Genomic DNA, 23,457 nt, shown 5'->3' on the forward strand with positions numbered 1-23,457 from the left:
ACCTCGGTGAAATGCACTGCAAAGAGGCTAAATCTGTGCTTAAAATCAATACAATACAAAAGTACATCATTTGCTTTAAGGTGAACACTTCTTGAATACAGAATTGGAACCTTTTTTCTTCTTCATCTCCTCTCTTGGATGGTGGCTGGGGACTTTGCAGGACACTTTACTCTCAGCGGTGCCAGGGTGGCCCCTTCCTCTGCCAGGGGCCCGTTTAGCGGGTCTGTCCACCACAGGTGTGGTGGTAGGACTCTGGACCTGAGGAAGGGCTTCGATTTGCTCAGTCATGATACTTTTGTCATCATCTGCAGTGGAGAGGGATTAAAAGAGGACTAATTCTCCACACTCCTAGCTCGCTGGGAGCTAGCTTAGTACAGAAGACACATTAAGATTTACTCGCAAACAAGCTTTGTGGTGTAAGCTAGTTTTCGGTATTAAAAAATACATTAAGTGTCTTAAACATTTATTTTACTTGTGATTAATTTTGCAAGCTCGGGGTACCTTGTGAGTCCATCCAGCCACTGTCTGTATCTAGGAGGGAGACGTCCATGGTGGTTTCATCGTTAGGTACCTGACTGGTCTGGCATGGCACAGCGGAAGTCTCTTCCACCTCCTGACCTTTCTCCTCTTCACACATCCTCTCCTCCCCCCCATCCTCTGTTGTTTTCATGTCTTTCTCTTCGCCTACCCCATCAGAACCAACTTCCTCCACTTGCTCCTCCACTGTTTGGTCCGTCTTTACCACCTCGCCCTCCTCTTTCATCCCTTCATCCGTACTTATATGTGCGTATCCTTCTTTATCCTCCCCTATCCAATCATCTCTGCCACCTTCATCCGGTTGCAGTGGTAGATCATGATCAGAGCATGGAGACAAGTGCGAACTGTCTGTCGCAGGGCCACCATCACTGTTTTGCACACTGTGACTCCAGTCTTCTGCGCCAGACTGGGGATCGTCTTCCGCCATCTGATCGCCTACCGTCAGCCTCACCTTGCTTGGACTCTTAGGCACTTCATCTTCCTCCATTACCTCTTGAGGCTCTTCAGCAATCTCAATATCATCCTCTTCATCTGCTTCTTCATCTACTTGTGCTTGAGGTATGATGATGACTGGGGAGGTTATATGTGGTTTTGGTGCGCCTTTAGCCACCTCCTGTATCTGGATTTGGTCATCTTTCTCACCTAATGGTTTTTCAGTGCTTAAATCCTGACCAGCTTTTGAGGTCTCTTTCCTGTCTAATCTTTCTAATCTTGTAGGTGTCCCACGCTCACTTTGAATATTATCATCTTTTTCTGTGCTCTCTCCTGAAGACTGAGATGATGCTGAAGGTATGTTTGCCATTTCTGGTTCATCCCCTCTTTTTTCTGAATCCTCCTGTTCAGATTTACCCATTTCTTTGTCTAACTCTCTCTGTTTCGTATCAATCCTCTCAGACTCTTGATCATTCTCTGCTTTAACCTCTGGTCGGACATCTTTCGCTGCCTTCTCTCCAGTAATTTGGGTTTCTAAGGGTCTATCATTTGGGGACTTGGGGGTGGTGGGAGTTGGGGGAACCTTGCTTCCAGTTTCCAACGGAGTGAACGTAAAGGAGCTGTCTGGTGGGATGGGAGAAGCCTCTCTGGAGGGGTCTTTTTCAATGTCTACCTCAGGAATTGCTTGGATCTTTATGTCACCAGGCAGGCCACTCTCCAAACGAAACTCAGTCAATCTGTCTTTTGAGGAAGTCAATGGGATTCTTAGACGATCGGGTTTTACTCCACTTGTCACGGCCCTCTCAAGAATCATGGTACTTTCGACTGGTGAATCTTTCTTTTCGGACACAGTTTTTTGAGAAATCTCAGGGATAATTCCTTCATGATCTTTTTGTTGAATTCCTTCAACTTCTATGTCACCAAGCTCCTCCTTAACTTCACTTTCCATTGAAGGGAAACGCTGGTGCGGAGAGCCTCCAGGACTAGGTACATCGGCAGGAGAAGGCATGGGCCCCGAGTACTCATTGAAGACACAGTAGCCCAGTTCCTCCAGTTGGTTTCCCCCTCCTACCACTCTTGAGGTTTGATCTACCAAGGCCAGCTTGGCCAAAGAACTCCCCACCAGAGCTGATACATTGGCGGGCACAGACTTTCGCCTCATGTGGTCAAGCTCCCTCCTCTCTGATGACGGCCGAGGCAGATCTCCAGCCAGGTCCAACATTTCAGAGAGACTGCCTGAATGTTCAAGACATTTGTGCTTATCAGAAAGGAAAGGCTTGTCTGCCTTTGCCTCTGGAGGTGAGTCAGGGGTAGTTGGGGTAATGGAGACAGCTGGAGGAAATTGGAGTTGGCTCTCCACAGATGGAGTTAAAGGGTAAACCTCAGATTCATCAAAGCTTCCACTGATTGGACACAAGGTCATTGACTTCTCGCCCTTCCCTATTTCTCCTGTCGAAGATCCAACAGTAATGTTTAGGGAGAGGCTTCTTTGTTCGAGTGACATCTTACCAGGAGATATTTTGGCTGACCTCTCCTGTTGTTCCCCGAGCTTCTGCACAATGCTTTCAGTGTCCTCACTTAACTTTTTCTCTGCTGCTGTGCTGAGCTCGTAATAGCTCTGGGTTTGTGATGACTCCTTTTCGTGGCTTTTTGAGGATGTCTCAAAGTAGTTTTTTGCTCCAAACTCGTGTAAAATATCTGACGTCTCTTTCAACTCTGTGACAGGTTCTGGACTTGACCCGACTGCTTCTTGCCTTTGGTCCTCTTTTTGAGTGTCAGTCACTGGTATCTCATGCAACTCAATGTCAGTGCCACTATCTTGGCCCTCCTCATTTATCTCCTCAACCGGCTCTGGATTTCCCTTGCTCATAGGGTCTACTGATTTGCTTGGTAAGATATCTCCCTCTTTGTCGTCCTCCTTCAGATTTGATAACTCCTCTGTTAGTCGAGATCGTTTTGCTTCTTTTTCTTTGGACTCTACAAGCAGGTGGCTCTCAGCAGCCTCTTCTACTACCTCCTTTCTCTCTTGATCACCCTGCTCAACTGAGGTGTCAGAGAGCTCAATCGAGGCGAGCTCTGCCCCTTCAGGTGTTGCTCTTTCAACAGCCAACCATGTCTCTTGTAGCGACGCCACTTGAGGTTCATCTTCCTTCATAGCAGACTCACAAGATTCCTGACTCACGCATTCTTCTGGCTGGGCTGTGAGTTTGAAGGAGACTGTACAACTTTGTCCAAAGTCCTATAAGCTAAAAGCTTTGCTTGAAGCATCCACAAAAGCTAGCCAATACAGTCAAGCCGAGGCCTTCTGCACACAGATAGAGTAGCTCTCCATCAAGCAAAACACACAGCACAGTGTATTTTGCAGCAGGCCATAACAGCACAGAGGGGGTCACAGCACCTATGATAGCGTGCAGAACTGGAATGAAGGAATGAGTTGCATGATGTTAGATGGCAAGAAATAAATCCACACAAATATATTGAATTCCTATTGCAATACACAAGGATTGACAAAACATGGTCAACCTGATATTAACATTTTTTGTTGTTGATGTAATTGAGCGTTAATGGTGTCATTACGGTTTCTATAGCAAGTACAGGAACACTGTGGAGGATTAATCTTTACACTGCTTGGAAGTACATATATTCAGGGTATGTTCGTAATTCAATTAACCTTAGAGATAATAAGGATGGTGATACAATGAGGGCGCTGTGTAATAAATGTAAGTGTGTCCTTAGTAACAATAGGAAAACAGAATTATCCTTTGCCTTGGGATGAAATGAAAACAACATTGAAACTCAAAAGAAAGTGAAATAGAACAGACTTCAAATACATTGAAGACTGATTCATTAAGCTCCCATACAGGTGGGTGTACTCAGAAACAGCTTCTTGCACACAATATTCCAGCAAAACCCACATACAAATATACAGACAACTAATACTATACAGACAACTCATACTAGTGACACTTGACAGTGTAGACAGTGACTTTTGCAATGTAGCTGGCAATACAAAAGTGCAGAACCGATCAACTACAATATGGTTGATCGGGTGTTCTAATGTCACTCCGATGAAAAGCAAATGGTTATGTTTTGCATGACAAAGCAGAAAATCTAAATGCTATGTCACGTCATTTTGCACGAGGCAACTTCAGGTACTGAAGCAGAAGCTTATGGATTTAAGAGCAACAAAGCTGCAGGAAGGTTGGCGGCAAAGCCTGAGTCGCATCACAAGTTATAAATCAAGAGTGGAACATATCGAGCACCCATTAATTAAAAGAGGATCATGCTAAAACAAAAAGGTAAATAGGTAAAAGACATTCACTCCAACACGCTTTCAAAAGAGGAAGGATGTACAGTTGCTCACACATACAGTACGCTCACACAAACTCTAGGCACGCGAACAAAACCCAATAGAAACCACACACACCTTTTTGTGACGGGCTGTGTTCACCTTGATGACTTCCTCCATTGAGGACCTCAGGTGTCTGGGCTTGCTGGCAGCCCAAAGTCTGGGGCTCTGTTAAATAATCTGTCTGCTCTAAGAGCAAGTCTCCAGCCTGCTTACATGCCACTTCCTCCTGGTAACTGTGGGGCTCCTCCTCCTCCTCCTCATCCTGATGTTGACTGACAACTTCTACTTTATCTTCTTTGGGCAGGGGGAGGGGGACACATCGATGAGACATGGAGGACAACAAAGCTTGGGGTTACATGGGTTACTTTCAGCTCTGATGGAGATGCATGGGATACAATTAATGAACACACCTTCTATCTTAGTCTCGATCTGTTCATATTTAACATGAATTTTGAAAATATACTCTTCAGAGTTTGCACATTTGGTTTCGAGATAATTGTCTGAGCGTCGTACTACAGTCGTATATAACATATTTTAACCCTGACATGGATGCATTTAGTCGTTTGTTTTTTCAAGAATATATCCCATTTTAATGAAAAAAATATTTAAAAGTATGAGAAAAATATTCTTAGGGCGCTTTCACAAGCCGGAGTCTGTTTGGCTTCTCCGAATCAGAGCGATATTGATACTTATGGTTCGTTTTCTAGTCTGCTTTGGTTTAGCAGTGCACCAATTGAAGTGGACCAAATAAAAAAACAGTTAACCTGTCGTTTACCTCTATCCATCTCAACAGATGCCCGCTCAGGCAGCCCGTAATCCCCTGCATTTTGGTACACTTCCTACAATTGGGTCAAATTACGTCAATGGAATTGCACTTGTAATTTGCTTGGAAATAGTCTGAGTCCGTCTCTAGCAGTCTCGGACCGGTTGTTTTACCTTGTTCCTCATTGGAGTACAGTTACTGTGTTCACCACTGACGAACCGCACCAGAGCTCGATCAAAACGGACTAAATGTTGGCTCGTGAAAGCGCCCTTACGTTTACTTCTGTCTATTGGCGAATACCTGGCATTAGTCATAAACATGTACGATAGCGGGACTGCGCTTTTGCGATTGCATGCAAGAAGGAAGTGATCAGAAAGCAGACGGCGCTGTTCTCTGTGAGCAAAGAGCTGAAAGACAAGATCTGTGATTTACTCCTTGAGAAAATCAACAGACACGATGAGCAACAGGGGAGATGTTTTGAGGAGAAAGCAGACGAGTGAGATGAAGGGCTCCGGTGGCAGGTTATGCACCACAGCGTAAAGGGAGGAAGGGTGCTTGGGTTGTCTTATCCAAAGTGTGAAGAGGACAGGACAGTGTGGCACATGCTGCAGACTTCTTAAAAAGTGATTTAACCATCAGCTGACATGGAAGGCGACAGAGGACATTCAAGAGACCAGAAGAAAGAGGAGGAGTTTTTCTAATCATGCAAGTGGCTGCAATGAGAACTTGAAATCCTGGAGATGTTTGCTGTCTTCTTTTAGAGACATATATATGTGTTGTGTACCACTCTCACAACCATTCACACTCTCACCCTGAATGGTCTGAGTGGTTACAAGTGTGAGTGGGTGTACCTTGTGCCACGGGCCCAATCTGCTCAGCGGATGGAGAGGGGGGAGGGGAGGGAGGCAAATTGGCTGAGTCATCCACTGTGAAGGGAGAGAGAGAGAGAGAGAGAGAGAGAGAGACAGACAACAACGGGAAGACAAGACATGGATGGGAGGAAGGAAATGAAAAACTAATAACTCTGCTGACCTTATCTCTGTGGGTTTTTACACACTTGTCCCTTTGAGTTTGGAACAATGCTCGTTGTGAGCGTTTGTTTGATGAATCTCATGCAACTCCAGGATTTGATTAGTGGCCAGTCGGGCCTTTTGCTCAATGTCAAGTGCAGACGGATGCATCTTGAGCACCAACTTACCTCAGTTGTTGTACATTGTCATAAAAACAACAACATATACTGTGTCAGATTATACTGGCTCAATAATCAGAATCAACCACAAAATATCAAAAGACGTTGACCAACTTACTATTTACATTGAATTCGATTTTTTAAAATGGAAATTAAGGGTTCCCCCAGCACATGTACATTGATATAGCATGCTTGGACATGTAAGCATGACCTACTAGGGAGCTTACAGAGTTTTGTCCGATGCATTTTTTCCAAAGTGCAAGGAGTAAAAACCTTAAAAGCTTGGAGTATTTCCAACTAGAAGTCATGGAGCTTTCTGGTTCACTCCCAGAAAAGGTCCAGATGCCCTCTACCAGGTGTCTTGGGGGACTAAAGCATTGTCCTTCAACCTTTGCTATCGCTGCCACAGCGGCCTGGTTGTGTTCAGCACTCATTTAAATGTGAAACACGTGCCTTTTTGTGGATTGACTGCTCTTGCCTGGCACCATGGAACCAATCCCATTTACCCACACCCATCTGGCAGGATGTGTAGGCGGTCTAATCAATGTTATTGACCTGATGCTGTAGTCACATGTTTACACACACACACACACACTCACAAACACACCGTGTCTGCGTTCCTACCTGTCGCTCCGGGATGTGCAGCTGCCCCACCGTGGAATCCATTCTCCCTGTAGGCAGCGCTGTAGGCGGAGTAGCCATTCTCGCCGTTCTCCTGGCCGTTAGAGGCCCAGTGCTCGTCTGTCTGCTGACCGTCTGCCATGCCTGCCTGCTGGGACACCGGGGCGGGGACAGGTCACCTGTTGGAGCAAGTGACGGGGGAGAGAGAGAGAGAGAGATGACAGCATAAGAGAGTCAAAAATAAATATCTCATGTCAGCTGACTGTGGTACAGCATTCACGCTGTACGGTGAAGATTACAGATCCGCCACCAGAGGGAGTGAGGCGCTACACTGTTCGCATACCGGCTGGTCTTTGTCTCGGCATCCATGTCCTGAGACATTCAAAGTGCCTTCAAATTTGATGCACGCTAAAACGGACACACTCGCCGCTTAAGGGGTGAGCTCCATAAAAAAAACCATCTTAAACAAACCGCGTATTAATCCAGAATATACGACGCAAGAAAGGCACAGATGTTAAGGTGCACTGCAGCAGGAAGCTTATGAAATGGTCGGAGGGAGGGGGGGGCGTGCGAACACACCCTTTATATCCCCTCATCCTCGATGAGGAGGCTGTTGCCATGGCAACCAGAACAGGTCTTATGGGGGTCCGGCAGATTGGTCAGACAGCACTGCTGCCGCGCAACAAGCTCCTTCCCACCATTTGCAAGAACTAAAGACGTCGCCCCCGGTCAAGTATGCGCTGCTGAAGTATCCACACTCTGATCAAGCACGCACCCGAATAAAAGCCTGTTTCTACCCTGAAGAGGAAACACATAATGTTGCTTTATAAACGAGATGTTAAACGAGATGTTACTCATTGTCCATACGAAAGGATGGCATAAACCGTGGCTGCTCACATAAACCCTCTGTTTCGTCTTTTGATAAAAAGGCACTTAATTGCAGAGAAAAACACTCTCCAGGCACACCGTGTCATCCTCCTAACGTGATCCGACGTCGCCCTCTCCCATCGCTCCCTTTGAGCTGTTTTCCAGTCGTATCGGGTTAGGGTCAGTCTGCAATCTGCTTCGTGGCTAGCTGACAAAGTACAATAATACTGCTTTCATGTGCAGGACAACCTAATTAAAACACTGATGTGGCAATCGCCTGCAGACAAGAACTGATCTCTGGTTCCATTTAGAGTGACACCAGGAAAAAAACAACCTCCTCTTCTGCCCTAAAATAACCCACAACACCTACGGTGAAGCCGTGAGACTTCGATAGATCACGCTTGACTTTCAGGAAGGATAAAGCTCAGCACAACTGCACAGCATGTCAACCACCAAAGGGTTAAATCAACAGCACTGGGAGCCAAAGAAGGACTGTCAAGTCCCGTTAAGTCTCGGGATGCAAGTCTTGCACTGAGCATGCCAGCAGGAGACAAGAGAGAAGCCTGACTTCTCTCCCTCTTTCTTTTGTCCCCCTACTTCGCTCTATACCTTCCAGCCCCGGCGTCCCTCTCCGATGCCGACTCCACCCCATCCCCGGTCCCTAATCCGACCTCACTTCCCTCCCATTCTGCACCTCCCCCCTCCACCACCCGCATCCCAATCTGGGTCACTCATCATGCCTCCCTGGAGCGGCGCTCGCATCGGAATGTCACCATCCATTTAGGAGGGAGGATGGAATCTCTGGCAGCCCGTCTCAGTGCGCCAACCTGCCCTTAATCCTCTGTGAGCGCCCCGAGTGTGTCCGTCTGTAAGTGTGTGTCCCTGGTCTCTGATTTTAGTTATGATTTTCTACATCCGTATCATTGATGGGACAGTTTATAGTTTAATTTTAGCTCTGAATATTATTGATGGACACAATTGTGGAGGCTATACTGCCGAAAACGTCCTTAGAAATGCTGTGTTTTGTCATTTTGACTTCATATTTGTTATAATAGTCCTTATTTAATCCATAATTCCTCTTTTTATTTCAAGGGGATATAGCCGTTTTAGAGACAACAAGAAAGGTCAAAGTTGAAAGTGATATTTCCTCTCATTCAAATACATACGCTGTACTATTAAAGGGCATTCAAAACTTCATCAAAGCGCAGTATTATTACACTATAAGCTCAAAAGCCACATAAACACAGACACTGTGTGGTGCGTTGCAGTGCATGATGGGTAACAGCCCAAATGGAGCTCTTCCTTATTGACACATTATTACTGTAATTGTATTTGGGTTAAAGCAGAGATTCACGGGCTAATCCTGCATAATAATTGCTGCTAATTGTCCCAAACCCAAAAACATAAAGAACCCACTGTGACATTTACACACAGCGCTGAGCTCCCCCGCTGTGTTCCCCCCCGTCTCGTCTGTTTAGCGGTCAGTCGCTGCCTCCTTTCAAGGCTGAGGGGATTATGATGGCCGCCGACAGCCCACGCCCTGCACGCCCACGCTCGCACACACACACACACACACCTACACACACAGCATGCACAAACACTCAAAACAAAACACGCGCAACCGCTCTCATTGACGCCCCCGAATGCATCCACGGAGCTTAAACAACCCACAACTCTCTGGCTGGGAGCAAACACATTGTTAACATGAGTTAAGTATAGACACACACACACACAAGACCTCTCCGAATTTACCACCAAATCTACATTTAGCCACTCGCTCTGTCATTTCCCTCCCCGGCATTTTAACTCACATTTATGCAGCTGACAAAAAAACTTAAAACACGAGTTTCGAGTGATAACGGCTGCTTTTATTTCAGCGGGGAAAACTATCTCGCATGACATCAACCCGAACAATTGCCCCGTCCCCCTTCCAAACGTGTTTGCTGAACATAATTCCCTCTCTATTACACATCCTTGGACAGCCAAGCTAATCATCTGGCTGAGTGCAGCCACTTAGATCTGACTCTGGGGGCCCCATGAGTCATGGGAAAAGTCAGTGTGAAATGTCACGGGTGGGGGTGGCGGGGGGCAGGGGGGGGATATGAGTAGAAGTACATAGTATACCAATCTGGCAGCAGTCCAGACTTCTGCGTTCTTGCCTTTTCGTTTGACTTATTTCAGTGCGAGACAATCCTAAACTCGTGAGCTTACCTAACTCGAGCGGCCTTCACTGATGGATGAAACGGACGAGTGCTGAGTCGAAGCGTTTGCTCAGACCTGCATGAGAAAAAGAGGGAGGTAGAGAAGAGGGAAGACATGTTAGAGCGTCAATAAACCGCAGCACCAAAGTTGAACACTTCCCTGCGTCACTTGGTCTGTAAAAGGTATTTCATTTATTTAAAATAAACAGAAACAGAGGTCAGTAGTTTCCAAGGCAGCTGCAAGGATGATGACAATCATCCTTGCAGAAATTGATTATTTTTAAGTGATTACAAGTGAACGTGTCATCTGTGTGCCAACAGACTCAGACCGAGATTTGTCAAATGGGGGGGAAAAAAGGGGGGGGGGGGTTGTGGCAGTTGGACAGGGAAATGAAGAGACAGGGGTTGAAGGAGGGGGGGGGGGGCTGAGCAGAGATCCTCCAAACAGGAAGGGGGATGATTTATTAGAGAGGAGAGAGAAAGAGGCCTGGAGTGAAGAAGAAGGAAACAGAGGAATGGCAGCAAGCAGGAGGGAAAGAGAGACAGAGAGAAAAGGGGGGGTTGAGAGGGAGGAAAAAAAGTGAGAGAAATAAAGAGACAGTCACACAGGAAGTGGTATGTCTCTTCTGGGGGAAGGCTGGCCGGCGAAGAAGAAGAACACGATGAGGAGAGAGGAATATACAGAGAGACGTGTGGTTACCGCCCGGCCCGGCAATATCAGGAGCGAGTACATGATCCCTCTCTCACGCAGCAGTTGGCCTGCTTGTTGTGAAGCCTTAATCTCCCTCAACCACAATCCGTCTGTTTTCTGAGAGTGCACAAATGCTTTTATTAAGAGGGGAAATCCACAAATAGTGCTTGTGATCTTGAACAGAAAATGGTAAAACAAATTGAAGTTAACAAGTGTCTTTGGGAACAAATGACTTCGTCTTGACCGGCAGGTTGCTCCCGGGAGGAGGGAGGGAGGCCAAGTGTGTCAAGCAGAAGGCAAAGAGAGAAGAGACGGAGGAAGGGAGGAGTCAAGGATGACAGATAACAGGCGAACATCACAGGAAGACTTTCCCACAATTATCTGGTCCAGATTCAATGAGCGTCGCTTCCTGCATCCCAGGGCGCTCTCTCTCTCTCTCTCTCTCTAAGTGTTGTTTTGTCATCATTGACTTGTGTCTGCAGTGACATCCTGTGATAGCATCGTGCAGCTAATAAGTAGCATCTTATGTGGCAAAAATAGCTTGAAATCTCGACATTCAAGCTCAAAGTCACCACAACTTCTGCCTGAAATGACAAAGCCGTCTATTTTGTTCAGCTGCGTCGGTCTGCCCGGCCCGCCGGCGTCATCCAGCTGCAAACCCATCACTTGTCAACAGACACTTCAGGGCGTCCTGTCACAGTCGAGGGTGGTGTTGACGAGACCCCGGTGCCCCTTTCTCCTACAGTTCGCCTCTGAAAATAACCTGCACACCGAGCCAACATGCATGCTGTCTGACGTAGGTCTCCCCTCCCCTGACTTTCCCTTCACCAGCACACACTGCAAGCAAACCAGTGTCTCCACAGCATTGGGGAGGGGTGGATAACAGGGGGATGGGCACAAGAAATGTGTGTGCACGTGGCAGCCTCATTAATTCATGTTTGAAAGAGATATGAGGCTCATCCACCCCGGAGGGAATTGAGCTCCAAGATGAACCTCTATCCGAGGAATTTCCAGCAGAATTTTCCGTGCTGAATAATGGCTCTGTCCCTGGTGCTCATTTGCAGGCATGGCCGACTGCAGCAGCAGCAGCTCTGAGACAAAGGGGGGATCTTTGGGTGAGAGACCGCAGAGGCCAGACGAGCGGAGCAAAAGCATACAAGCCGGGAGTGCTGACTGCTGAAAGCCTAATTCCCTGCTCATTACACCAACCTCAAAACCACATGAAATGAACGATGTCTGCAGTCCCGGGGCTCACAATGGACCCAGTCTTGAGCGGTGCATCGCGCGCCGTACGAGAGCTGTCAAAGTTGTGAATAAATACAAAACAAAAAATACGAGTTAAAGAGACAAACCAAAAAAGGAATGGGTGCAAATGTGGACGGCTGAATAAATCAATAAAAACAAAGAAACCGAACAAGTGAATCCCTGCGCTGTTGTGCCACTTCACTGTTTTGGTTCCCTCTTTACCGCTCCACTTCGGCACCGATCCTGGTGAAGCCAGTGTTGATACTCAAAACAAGACGAGTATTAAAACAGACTTCTGAACCTATACTTTAAGAGGGAAATAAATGAACTCACGGAAGAAAGCCAGACCGATGTCAAGGGACACTCCCCAACGCGATGGCCAAACCACACAGAGACCACTGAGGTTGACGTGAGGCCGACTCATGAAAGGACACAGCTACATACGGTGCCCAAAAGCACTTACAAAAAGAATAGAGGAAGAGGGGGAATAGAGCGAGCCAGTGCTGCTGCTTCCATCCCACATCACATCCTCCCTCAGCCCCATCATTAGCTTGTCTTGTTCCAGGGGGTTGGGGCAGAAAGAGCCATCAGTGTATGACTGTAATCAACCTGTCACCGTCTGGGACTGGATCCAGTTCTTAAAAAACAAACAAGAGATGAGTTGGGCTCGGTGCTCATGACGAACCAAGCGGCATGGCGCCGCTTTTGGGAGTTTTGGGTGAAAGGAAAAAGCGAGGGGAGATAAGCGATGAGGAGGAAGGAGAATGGAGGTTGGGTGGGGCCGGCGGGGTGGGGATGAAAGCTCGGAGAGCCGCAGACGGCCCTGTCAACGCCAGCCGCCTTTAGGGAGGCCTTTTGCCAGCCCTGATTACAGAGCGAGGCCTGGACCTGGAGCAGCAGAGCCGGCTAGCATAGCCACTGACATCTAATCTCTCATCAGCATCCGCTGAAAGCAGATGCTAGTCGCGCTAACTGTCAGACACAGCGGCAGGCTGAGCTCGCCGTCACCGGATTACACATTTTGTTGGCCCTGTGTTTGAGCGGGACATGACAGTCAAACATCAGACACACTATAAAGGTGCAAACAGGCCACGCTGCAGTGCCAGGGTCCACTGTGTTTCAGGGATATTTAAAGATGGAGACAGACAACAAATCCTGAATAAAGATCAGCACAATCTGTTTCTTCTGAAAAACAAACAGGTGGCTAGTGGCTAGTGGCTTTCTGTTTTTATCCCCACTCATTTGAATTTACGCAACAACAAACATGTTGTCATCGAGATGAAGCTGTCAAACTCTTCCGCTGCCGATGAGAAGCTGTTGCCACGACTCGGGTGTCAGAGGTCAAAGGTCAGTCTGTTCAGAGCAGCTCGACAAGACACAGACGCTGATCCTCTCCATCCCCTGAGGATCCCTCCGCATATAGACACCGCAGCAGGACTCGCTCAAACTAAAGCCACCTTGTTCAAGCCCACGTCGGTCTGTCGCTGGTTCAATCCCTTTAGTTCAGCACTAAACTCGGCCTGTATTAACACGGTCAACCACGTCACTGCATCAGAAATGTCTTTGTGTAAAGATTACTCTCAATGAGGGAGCGATAAAGCCGCAGTTGAGTATTGATTTACAGAAGCACTAGAATCACACGCCAGATGAACTCAACTCCATTCATGTTTTGGGAAAAAGCAACTATTATGTCGACACCGCAGCCACTCGACACTATTGAGAGAGTGCCGGCTGTCTGTACCGAGGCTGGTTGAAAAGCACTTCCTAAAGTGCATTAAAACCTGGAAGTGGTTTGTGAAAGTGCAGCTTTTCCTCGTCTGCAACCGCCAAGGACCAAATAGAGGCGCTGCTCATTTGCCAAGCGAGAGCCAACACGCCATCTCAACGACCAGCTTGCAATCACAAAGCACAACCAATAACATATGCATACACACACACACACACACGCACGCCGGGGGAATGTCCAATAGTCTTCCTCGTGCAGCAGCCGGACCGCCACTGGATAAATATGAACTGTGATGGGCGGAAACTGGTTCTTCCTTTCTACCACCCAGCAGGATGGCCTCTCCGGGTTCATGTCAGAATGTGGACACACACACACACACACACACACACACACACACACACACACACACACACACACACACACACACACACACACACACACACACACACACAGACTAAAGATGGCCTGTGTGTCATTCCCCTCTGATAAAAGCAGAGCACAGGAAATTCCTCAAATGTGAAATATGCCCCAAAGAGGCCCTCATAAAACAAGAGACGTCATTTTGAGGGGAAAGAAATAGACAGGAAGTGGAGGGACTGTGCGTGCATGTGTGTTTGTGGGGGAATTGACGGGTGAGAACGCAGACAACGGTTTGTATGGACTTGAATAAATGCGTGCCCGTCTGAGGGCGTGCGTATCGTGGCGTGTGTGTCCCTGCCAGGTCGTGTATGTGTGTGTGTGTGTGTGTGTGTGTGTGTGAACGCTCCAGCTGGCGTGTGCCCGGCTTTACACTAACCACAGGGTGTAGCCGTGGGCTTTGAAGTCGTCCAAAACTCTGGCTACTGTACAAGAAACCCATATGACACCACGGAAAAGTCACAACATGCTTTTGACTCGCAGGGAACACAGCCCTCCATTGTCCCCGAGTGAAACTTCAGTGGGTAGAAAAACACTATTTACATTATAGATTGGTCATGGAGTCTTTCTTCCTCTCTTCAGCGGATAACTGAGAGGCCAGGCTAACAGCAAGGAAAGGTAAACGGCTGTAATCTGTAGCAGGGATGTCCCCGTTTCTAAGCCATTTCCTGTTGATGGGAGTCCTGAGCCTTGGCGTCCAACATGCCATCTGCTCTAAATTAGCACCTACACGGGGAGCACCGGGATCCGGGCACCAGTGGTCAGACGCTGGGGTTTTGGAGCCATGAAGCTCCAGCAGGAGGACAGTTCGAGCTCAGCCGAACAGAAACAGTCCTTGACTGAGGTTTAAAAGTAGGGATAGGAAGAGGAGGAGAGCTCCGTCCTTAAGATATTAATACACCCAAAATACATACAATTTCAATGGCTCACAATTTACAACTCTTGGAAACACAAATACAGATGTCTCTAGACTATTAGCGACTATTCAGTCCAGATGTTGGGTTGCTTCCCCAGAGAGACGTGTGAGAAGCAGCACAGTTGCCGTGGTGTTCAGGCTTGGATGAGAGAGAGGACACACGTGTCACTGAGACGGCGTGAAGAGCGGAAGTTTCTGGAAGTCATCAGAGACGGGCAGGGAGGAGGAGGAGGAGGGCGGCAGCTGCACAGGGCTTGAGTGCAGCTCGCATGCACACACACACACACACACACCAAGCAATATAAGATACAGGCAAAAAAATAAGACGTCAGCAAAGACCCAGATCCGCACGCAGCTCCATCCTGGCACGTGTAAACACCAATAAATGACAAAACATCGTTGCCTGGGAATCTCTGGCCAGTTTCCATGAACAAAAGAGGAAGGAGTGAAGAATGAAGCAGTTATTAAGGAGGTAGAATGTGCTGACACGGGGTTCGGTGTGGCGACAGAGTGATGCAGAGCTTTCGTGTTTTCATTCCTCAGATGTGGATGCAGATGAAAGCGTCTCGGATCTGAAGCTCCGTCCCGTTAGTGGGGTTAGATAGCAGCTGGTTCACAGAGGCTGTAGTTGGGGAACGCCGCCCGGGGGCAGGACGTATAGCTGGGCTTTGGAGAACGTATACGAGCTGCTGCAGACAAAACGCATTCAGTGTCTCCTTGTTTGAAAACATGATATATGACATACAGGAAATAATTGCCTTCTGAAAAACAGGCTACGAGCATGAAGAGGAACTTCCCGCAGTGACTGCCAAAATATACTCTATTATGTCATCCCGATCCCCCCCCACACACACACACACACGGTGGTTGACTTCTCAGCCCCGGAAGCCTCTTTTGACCAATCGGAGAGCGGGGTCATGCAGAGGAACAGGTCTATTATTCTGAGGTCCATTGCCCCTGAATAAAGGGGGTACATTCTTTAGAGTCTCGATTAGGGTGTAACGGTGGCGACCAGCCTGGTAAGCCCTCGGGGCACAAGGAGGCTCAGGGATTTTCCTCCCTACCCCGTAGAGACGTGGACAAGGAGGCATCACGTGCAGGATCCTCCCCCCCTCCCCCACCGAGATGGAAAGCAGATGGCAGCGGATTAGCGTCTGCATGTGGACATGCAGAACCACGGGGGGGGGGTGTCCTTGTCCTCCTGCTTCCCAACAGGGGACAGGTGAGCTGAGGGAAAAAGATGCTGGTACCGACAGTGAGCCGCAGCCCAGACGTCTGCACCGTTACGGTGCAGAGGTAAAACACAGCGGACAGGTTCCTGAGAGACCCGAGACGCTGAACGGGTTTTACTGTACGATCCATAAAACCTATAACACGGAATATACAAGTATATATAAAAGGAAGCATTCACAAGCATCTGTTGATGCTCCCTTTTCTACCAGGATTTACGCTCTGGGATTTAATGAGGTGACCTGAGGCGGTGAAGTCTCCCACCCTGCCTCCACTGAACAGCGCCCTGGGGACGCATATGTCCCGACGCGCATGTGCGCCACCGACACAACGCGACCGGTCCCTTGGACGCTGCAAGAGGAGATTCAACACGTTCCGTTCGTTCTCTGGCCCTCGGCGGTAGGGCCGAAATGGAGAGACCCAATCAGGGGATTCACAGGTGGAAAGGAAAGGAAAGGAAAGGGAAAAACAAGGGAACAGGATGGAGAACGCTGTTTTCCAGGCCCCCTGTCTGTATCCTCTTACTATGGAGTGAGTACAGAGGGTCTCTGCACACTGGTACTCAAAAGGCTCATTCCTTTGAGGGTGCTGGTTTCCATGGCAGGGGTTGCCGTGGTGAGGGGGGCCCCTTGATGGCCCCAAATCGGGGGCAGGAGGCACAGTCGACACTTGAAAACAACACAGACGGTCCAGATAGGGAGATACTTGCGAATGAGAATCCCACCGCAGAGCAGTATTTGAAAGACAAAGAACGCAAACGATCGAGCAATTCAAACATGTCTCGTCTCTGCAAGGTTTATTGGTGGATTTGCCCTGAATTACATCTTTCATCTCACTTCGTCTGTTACATATCGAAGAGAGGATGTTAGATCTGCGGGTAAGTCCCTCTTCAGACATTTGAAGAGGGAGTAAAAAAACAACAAAAAAACCTTCCTGGAAGCGGGCCAGGAGGTCCACCACACGCACTCAGCTGCTGTGCTCCTGCAGTCCAGTTAGAAACAGACTTACAGGAACGTGATGTCCCATCGGCGTCCATCTGTTTCTACGCTCCACACTGGCTCCACAGAGCCGCTGTGTGCGAAGGACACACTGACACAGTAAGAGACATGTTCTGGTTTCATTCAGGAAGCTCCAGGCCTTGAATCCTCGGAGACTTATTTCCATTATATTAGATTCCTAAATGGATCAAGTGAGATGCAATGGAGAAGAAAAATGTTCATAAAAGCATCAAGAAACCGGAGTGTGTATGTTCGAACAATACACGGACGTCCAACAATGAGGCTCTTTGATTCCCCCAGCACACTGCGCTCCCATGTTTTCGGGCCTATACGACCGCTGCCAGTCCGCTGTTTGCAAAAAGCCCGGGAGAACACAATCGAGCCGTTCAGCTTGAACATCTGGAAACGATTAGACGGCTCGGCGCTACATAGCTTAGCCGCCACGCTAGGCTAAGTGGAGGTCCCCGGCCCATGCAGGAAGACGCATGGGGCTCGTTGATGGTTTCGTCCAGGGTCCGAAAAAAAAACACACAGGCCTCCGAATGCAACTGCTGTGTGCACTGCTGCTTCTAGTACATCATTTAGGCTGCTATTGCGTTTTGAAATAGTTCTGTCTTCGATGGAGTATTGACAAATAGATCTTTAACAGCCAAAAAACACATTATTGTCCGTCTAATTGGCACTTCCTTTACACCTTCAACTGGAAGGCCAACCAAATCCTGCCAAGTCCCGGTGCGTTACATTGAAACAGATGCAGGGCCCAGCTGGCTGCACATAGAGGCCGACACAGCCATACTATTATCCAGAACATGTCAACAGCCCAGCTGCCTGCATTCTCGTGTCCCAATCAAGGGGCGTGCTGGATGCCGAGGAGGTCGCGGGATGGATCCAAGCAACAGATAAACAGGGGTTATCCAACTCAATCAACCTCAGCACCTGCGTCCTCCACAATAACTTTGGGGCGTTCCTCAAACACCTGTGGCACCGCACTCACCTACGTCAGGCACTCCTGACCTACCAGAACCGCCTCCGAAACCCATCACGCCACACATTAAACCCGAATCAGGCCCTTCGTACAGAAACGGATCTTTACTCCAAACATTGTTCCAGTACAATTCCTCCCCAGGAGGACGGACGCAGCAGCCAATACGCCGCGTCTTAATTTCAGTGGTTCTGTGGTTTCGGGATTTTGACGGCCCACCTAACAGAATTGACGTTGGGAAATATACTTAATGTTCCGTGCGTGGTGCAGGGAGGCGGATAGGGTTTCCTATAGTGGTGGGAAAAAGCAAGAAGTGGCGAACACACACACACACATTATTCACATGAACACAGGAGTACAGCGATCTGAGCTTTAACTAAGTCGTGTTTTCATAGCTTATGCGGGTAAACACACGGACACAACCTGTTTCGTGATTGAGGTCATTTCAATTACTCCATCGGTGATTAGACTCAGCACCAATCTGGCCTGATGGAGAGGTTTGTCCTGACCGGGGGAAGTGGGTGAAACCTGACACACACACACCTCGACTGTAACGAAAAAAAACTGGCGCGCTCGTCTCATGAGAGCGTTAATTCCTTTTCATCAAGGGAATGCTCTCACACCCAGACGTGGGGAGTCTACGGGCCCCCTGCTTCTCCTTCAGCTTGAGGCCGGTTTGGAACAGATCCAATGTGTAATGGAGGTCTGGACATTTCTAGATCACCATCTTTGGCTGAATATGATATAAAAGACATTACAACCCATCAGGGTCCATTACGGCCTGCACACAGGAGGAATCAGGGGACCGGTCACCCAGTGGCTCTCTGCTGTCGTAACAGAATTATTGCAATTAATGTAACGCAACTCAAATAAATACCACGAAAGATATTACAATGCATGCGTTGTATGCATTATATACATCCAATGCAAGTCATGCTGCCTTTTGCTGATGCAAGCCGGTAATGACCGCAAAAGGGGCGACATGGCTGTGGCAGACAAGCGGGGCTACTCCCTCATCCACAGGCCGTGGCCATGGGCAAGGCGTGAGCCAAAGAGATGGCTATAGTGTGAACATGATCCACACCTCCACACGTTAAATCAAATGCATTCTCCGCTCTCCTGTACTGCAGGGAGGAACTGGGCGGGAGGGGGGGGGGGGGGGGGGGGGCAGCGCCGGTTTCAGCACCATACAGGCGTGGACCAGAACAAAAGGCGCAGGCTGCTGCTGCAGCGAAGAGAGGCGCACCAGGATTCAGCAAGAGCGACAAAAAACTAAATAAATACAAAAACCCGCAAATAAAACACAACTTAACACATTTCTTCTTCACGTGCACTGGAAAGCGACGCGTTAAGTTACATCGCATCCTTTCACATCTCTGAATTCATACACAACTGTGCATCTGACCGTGACGCGCGCACACACACCAGCTGAGGATTAGCAGACCGCAGAGCCAACGTTAACAACCACAAGGGCTTTTCTTTGCAAACATTTTTTTTTTTTTTTTTTAAAGCTTCCGGTGTTGCATTAAATAATAGCCGGAACCTATTAATGCTGAGCAAACACAAAGCCTCGTTCGCCGGTAAATGATCAACAAAGAGCGTCGGCTCTTACCTGTGGGTTCGGGCTGCTGAGCGAGCACTGAACACAGAGCGACAATGAGAGCCGTAAGGGGCCCTCTGGTCCCTCCCACCGCACGTTAAACTACCGTAAATGCAGCAGGGAAGGCGCAATGGGAAACATGCATTAACGGGAAAATCCCCTCATTGATATATTTCAAAAAAACGAAAAAAAAAAAAAACGTGCAACATCTTTTGGAAGTGAAAATATGCGACATGTTAGAAAGGGTTATTTTTTTTAAATTCTGGGCTGCTTTGCTGAGAGAAGGGAAGTGCTGCCCGCAGTGGAAGACGAGCGCAGAGCTGGAAGCACAGGGGTGTGGCTGTTGCTTAGGAAACATGGCAAAGGAGGAGGAGGGGGGGGGGAGAGAGGGGAAGGGGAGACGATGAGAGGAAGATTAATCAGTGAGCAGTAGCGGCACTTCTGTCTTTCACAGGCGCATGCAGCAAACCCACGAGGACGCAAACGCATGGTGATATAATGCATAGTCACGGTGCATCCACTTCAAGATGCCGGCATTGTATCTATAAAACAATGATATGCTGGAGGTCGCATTCAACAGTCTGCTTGTCGTCCGTGCATTTGCTGTCACCTACTGGTGGAAAGACGACAATGCAAAAAACGTCGCCCGCTCCAGGAGTCTCATTCTCCTCTGTGCCAAATGTCTCAATGCGTCTCAAAGGCAATCAAGGGCAATCAAGAGAGAAAGAGCCAATCAGGCCATACATGCTTTTGGCATCCAATCAGATGGCTGCGTTTGTCTCGAATGTCTCAAAGCCGACATCCAATCAGATGGCTGCGTTCGCCGACATCCAATCAGATGGCTGCGTTCTGTCTAATCCTAAATCTGGAGCCGCCATGTTGGATCCTCGCTACGTTGAGACGTAAACAAAACAGATATTACCAGTAAGTGCAATACTTTCAATTTTATTCAATTGTATTGATATAGCGCTTGCTAATTTGTGTTAGATATGAATGTACAACACAGTATAACTCATATAAACTTCGGACATCGCTCACGCTTAGTTTACTGCCCTTATCTGAGTGATGGATGCTCACTAGACTGTAACATTACAGTCTGAGCTTTACAGTTCCTACGATGTGAAACTTCAATATTAATACCTGAAGTTATAGCGTTAAACTCTTTGTCTGTGCTTTGTGTTAACCAGCTAACGTTGGTGCTGTTTGAACCGCTTTATCAGCTGTTGGCTGGACTCTAACGTCGCTAACGCACCGCTGTATGCTGCTGTATGGACGTCAGCTAGCTAGCTAGACCACAGCGTTACACACGTATTTACAGTTTAATCGTCACAGTGTGAAATACAGTTTTACTGCTGCTGCTGTTCCTTTTCAAGTAACACGTCCCCGAATAACAATGCGCAGAGTGTTAGTGAACAGATATAAAGCAGTAATGCGTTCACGTGAACAAACATAAAACACCTTATAAACACGTGTTACAGCATTTAACGGTGAAAGTCACTTTCAGGCTGTTTTTTTCTTTCAATATTGATCAAAGGAAGAGGGTATCAACACACCTCATGTTACACTTAAACGTAACAGAATTGAGTATTCTTGAATGTTTTATTTGTATTCATTATTGTTATTTATTTATGTCCTCCTCTGTCATATTATAGAGTTCACTTTCTAAACAATGAGTGTAAGTGTCCCATGTCATTTCTTCATTATCATTCATTTTTCTTCCTTTTGATCTTGAAGTATTTATTGCAGTATTCTGCTAAAGTTTGTCTTTGTGTTTAGATGGAACATCCTACATTCAAGAAGGCCTCGAATGGGACCCTCCTGCTGAAGGCCTCTCCACAGGCCCAAGCCCTTGGCCCTCGGCAGGTAGCCGGGGGCCAAGCTCCTTACAGGGCGAAGACGCCGGAGGAGGTGGATGCAGAGGCCTGGGCCCACGTCACCTCCGAGGGTGGAGACACCACCAACGCCACCCTCGTCCTGAGCCGTTGGAAGATGCAGTTCGGTCAGTATCAGGGCAAGATCTTCCACTGGCTTTTGGAGAACGACGTGGGCAACTGCGTGAATATGGTCGCCTCCCACCAGAAGGAGCGAGAGAGGACAGGGTCTCAGTCCCCCCTGATGGCCAACAAGGTGGGGTCCTTCAGTACACGTGAATTTAATTAAAAAAGAGTGATGCCTGTTTTAACCGCCCTTTGTGACCTTGCAGGACGCCTTCACCCGCTACTCCTTGGCGTACCCTGAGTTTGCGGAGGCAGTCAGGTTTCACCGGGCGTTTGAGGAGGCGTGGGTGAAGTCCCTCCAGCCCGGTCAGGAGGAACAGGTGCTTGTCGGCTTCGGGGACTTCAAATTTGAGACCCTGCAGAGCCTGTACGAGTCCGAGGACACCAAGAAGATCCGGTACATCTTTGTAACATTTGGATTATAATATAGTTGCTGTTCTGACCATCGATTAATAGAATCATGTGACAAATGTCTGATTCGTACAGATTTGTCAACTACCTCCGAAGGACGGCACCAGCTCCGGGTACGCAGATGGAGAAAGCCGTCCACTACGTCCGGAGCAGAGACGGGCAGAGGACGAGAGCTTCTGCTGCTGCTTCATCCACCACCACGGCTGCTGTCGCCACCACCAGCACCAGCAGCAGCAGCACAGCCTGTGTCTCGGCCGCAAGCCAGAGAGCTAAGAGTGCATCACAGTACGTGTTTTACTGTAAAGCTCTCTGACTTTGATGTACCTGGATGACCTCCCTGAAGAATGTTAGTATTTGTAATGTTGTCTCATCATTAATGTTGCTGTGTGTCATTTATTCTTATTATAGGCCTCTTGGTTCAGCACTTGCGGCCTTTGTCTCTGGGCGGCGTTCTCTGTCTGCGGTGGAAATGCAGGCCCATGTTAAAAAGATGGTGGCCACTAAGCCTGCATCTCCAGGCAAGTCCAGCCAAAACTATATGCAGAGTTAGTTCAACTTTATTGAAATTCCTGTGTTCACTGTGTTATGTTCTGTCATCGTGTGATTACAGCCTCCCACTTCAACCCCTTCAGACCAGGTCTGCCCCCCTTCAGGTCTGAGGAGCCTTCGGCTGAAGAGCTGGTCAAGGCAGTAGTTGACTTGGAGAAGTGTAAGTAAAAAGTAAAGTTATACTCTGGTCACGATTTGATAATAACAGAAAGACCTGAATTCATTGTTGACACTTTTTTTTTTTACTTTAAAATGCTTCTTTAATCAGAGGAGGAGAGTAAACTGGTAAGTTTGGGTTGAATGGAAAACTATCTGATGTCTGCCTGGTGCACATCTCAGATCACGAACGCATCACTAATGGGAGAGCACCTGCAGAGTAACATTTTCTTCACCCTGCTTTCTCTAGTCTCCTGTCTGCTGCCTGCATCACTCACTCAACATGTCTGATCAACATGTCTAATCTGTTGTGTTCGTCATCGTCACAATCTTATCCTTTAAGATTACCGTCACATTTTATTTCTCTTTAAGCCTCAGATGTACAGGCCTCTCTTTCGCTCCCACCACCTCCTCCTCCTCCTGCCCCCTCCACCTCAGCTGCACCACGTCAGGGGGCTGGTGACTCTGCTGCACTGGACGAGCCCACAGACGAGGAGCTGCTGGAGGCCGTGCTGGACCGAGAACACCTCGTACAACTTCCAGCAGCCCTCGTCACCGTTCAGCCTGCAGTGGCACC

At 48.1% G+C, this 23,457-nt stretch overlaps 1 protein-coding gene across 7 annotated transcripts in view; it reads right to left on the bottom strand.

Moving 5' to 3' along the window:
• Positions 1-23,457, bottom strand: part of LOC306797174 (uncharacterized protein) — a 30,510-nt gene that overhangs the window by 6,680 nt on the left and 373 nt on the right. For 3 of the 7 annotated variants that reach the window (XM_079296391.1, XM_079296392.1, XM_079296389.1), the window contains exons 1-6: positions 19,780-19,798; positions 9,973-10,038; positions 6,898-7,073; positions 5,936-6,010; positions 502-3,168; positions 111-305 (exon numbers count right to left, since the gene is read on the bottom strand). In XM_079296391.1, coding sequence (XP_079152517.1) covers positions 111-305; positions 502-3,168; positions 5,936-6,010; positions 6,898-7,036 — 3,076 coding nt within the window. In that variant the 5' untranslated portion in view covers positions 7,037-7,073; positions 9,973-10,038; positions 19,780-19,798. Of the gene's footprint in view, positions 1-110; positions 306-501; positions 3,169-4,396; positions 4,616-5,935; positions 6,011-6,897; positions 7,074-9,972; positions 10,039-19,779; positions 19,799-23,457 lie in introns of those variants that run through there. The other 4 variants (XM_079296390.1, XM_079296394.1, XM_079296393.1 and 1 more) reach the window with 4 other exon arrangements.

This window comes from Melanostigma gelatinosum (genome assembly GCF_949748355.1).
Source record: "Melanostigma gelatinosum genome assembly, chromosome: 24".
Classification (NCBI taxonomy): Eukaryota; Metazoa; Chordata; class Actinopteri; order Perciformes; family Zoarcidae; genus Melanostigma; species Melanostigma gelatinosum.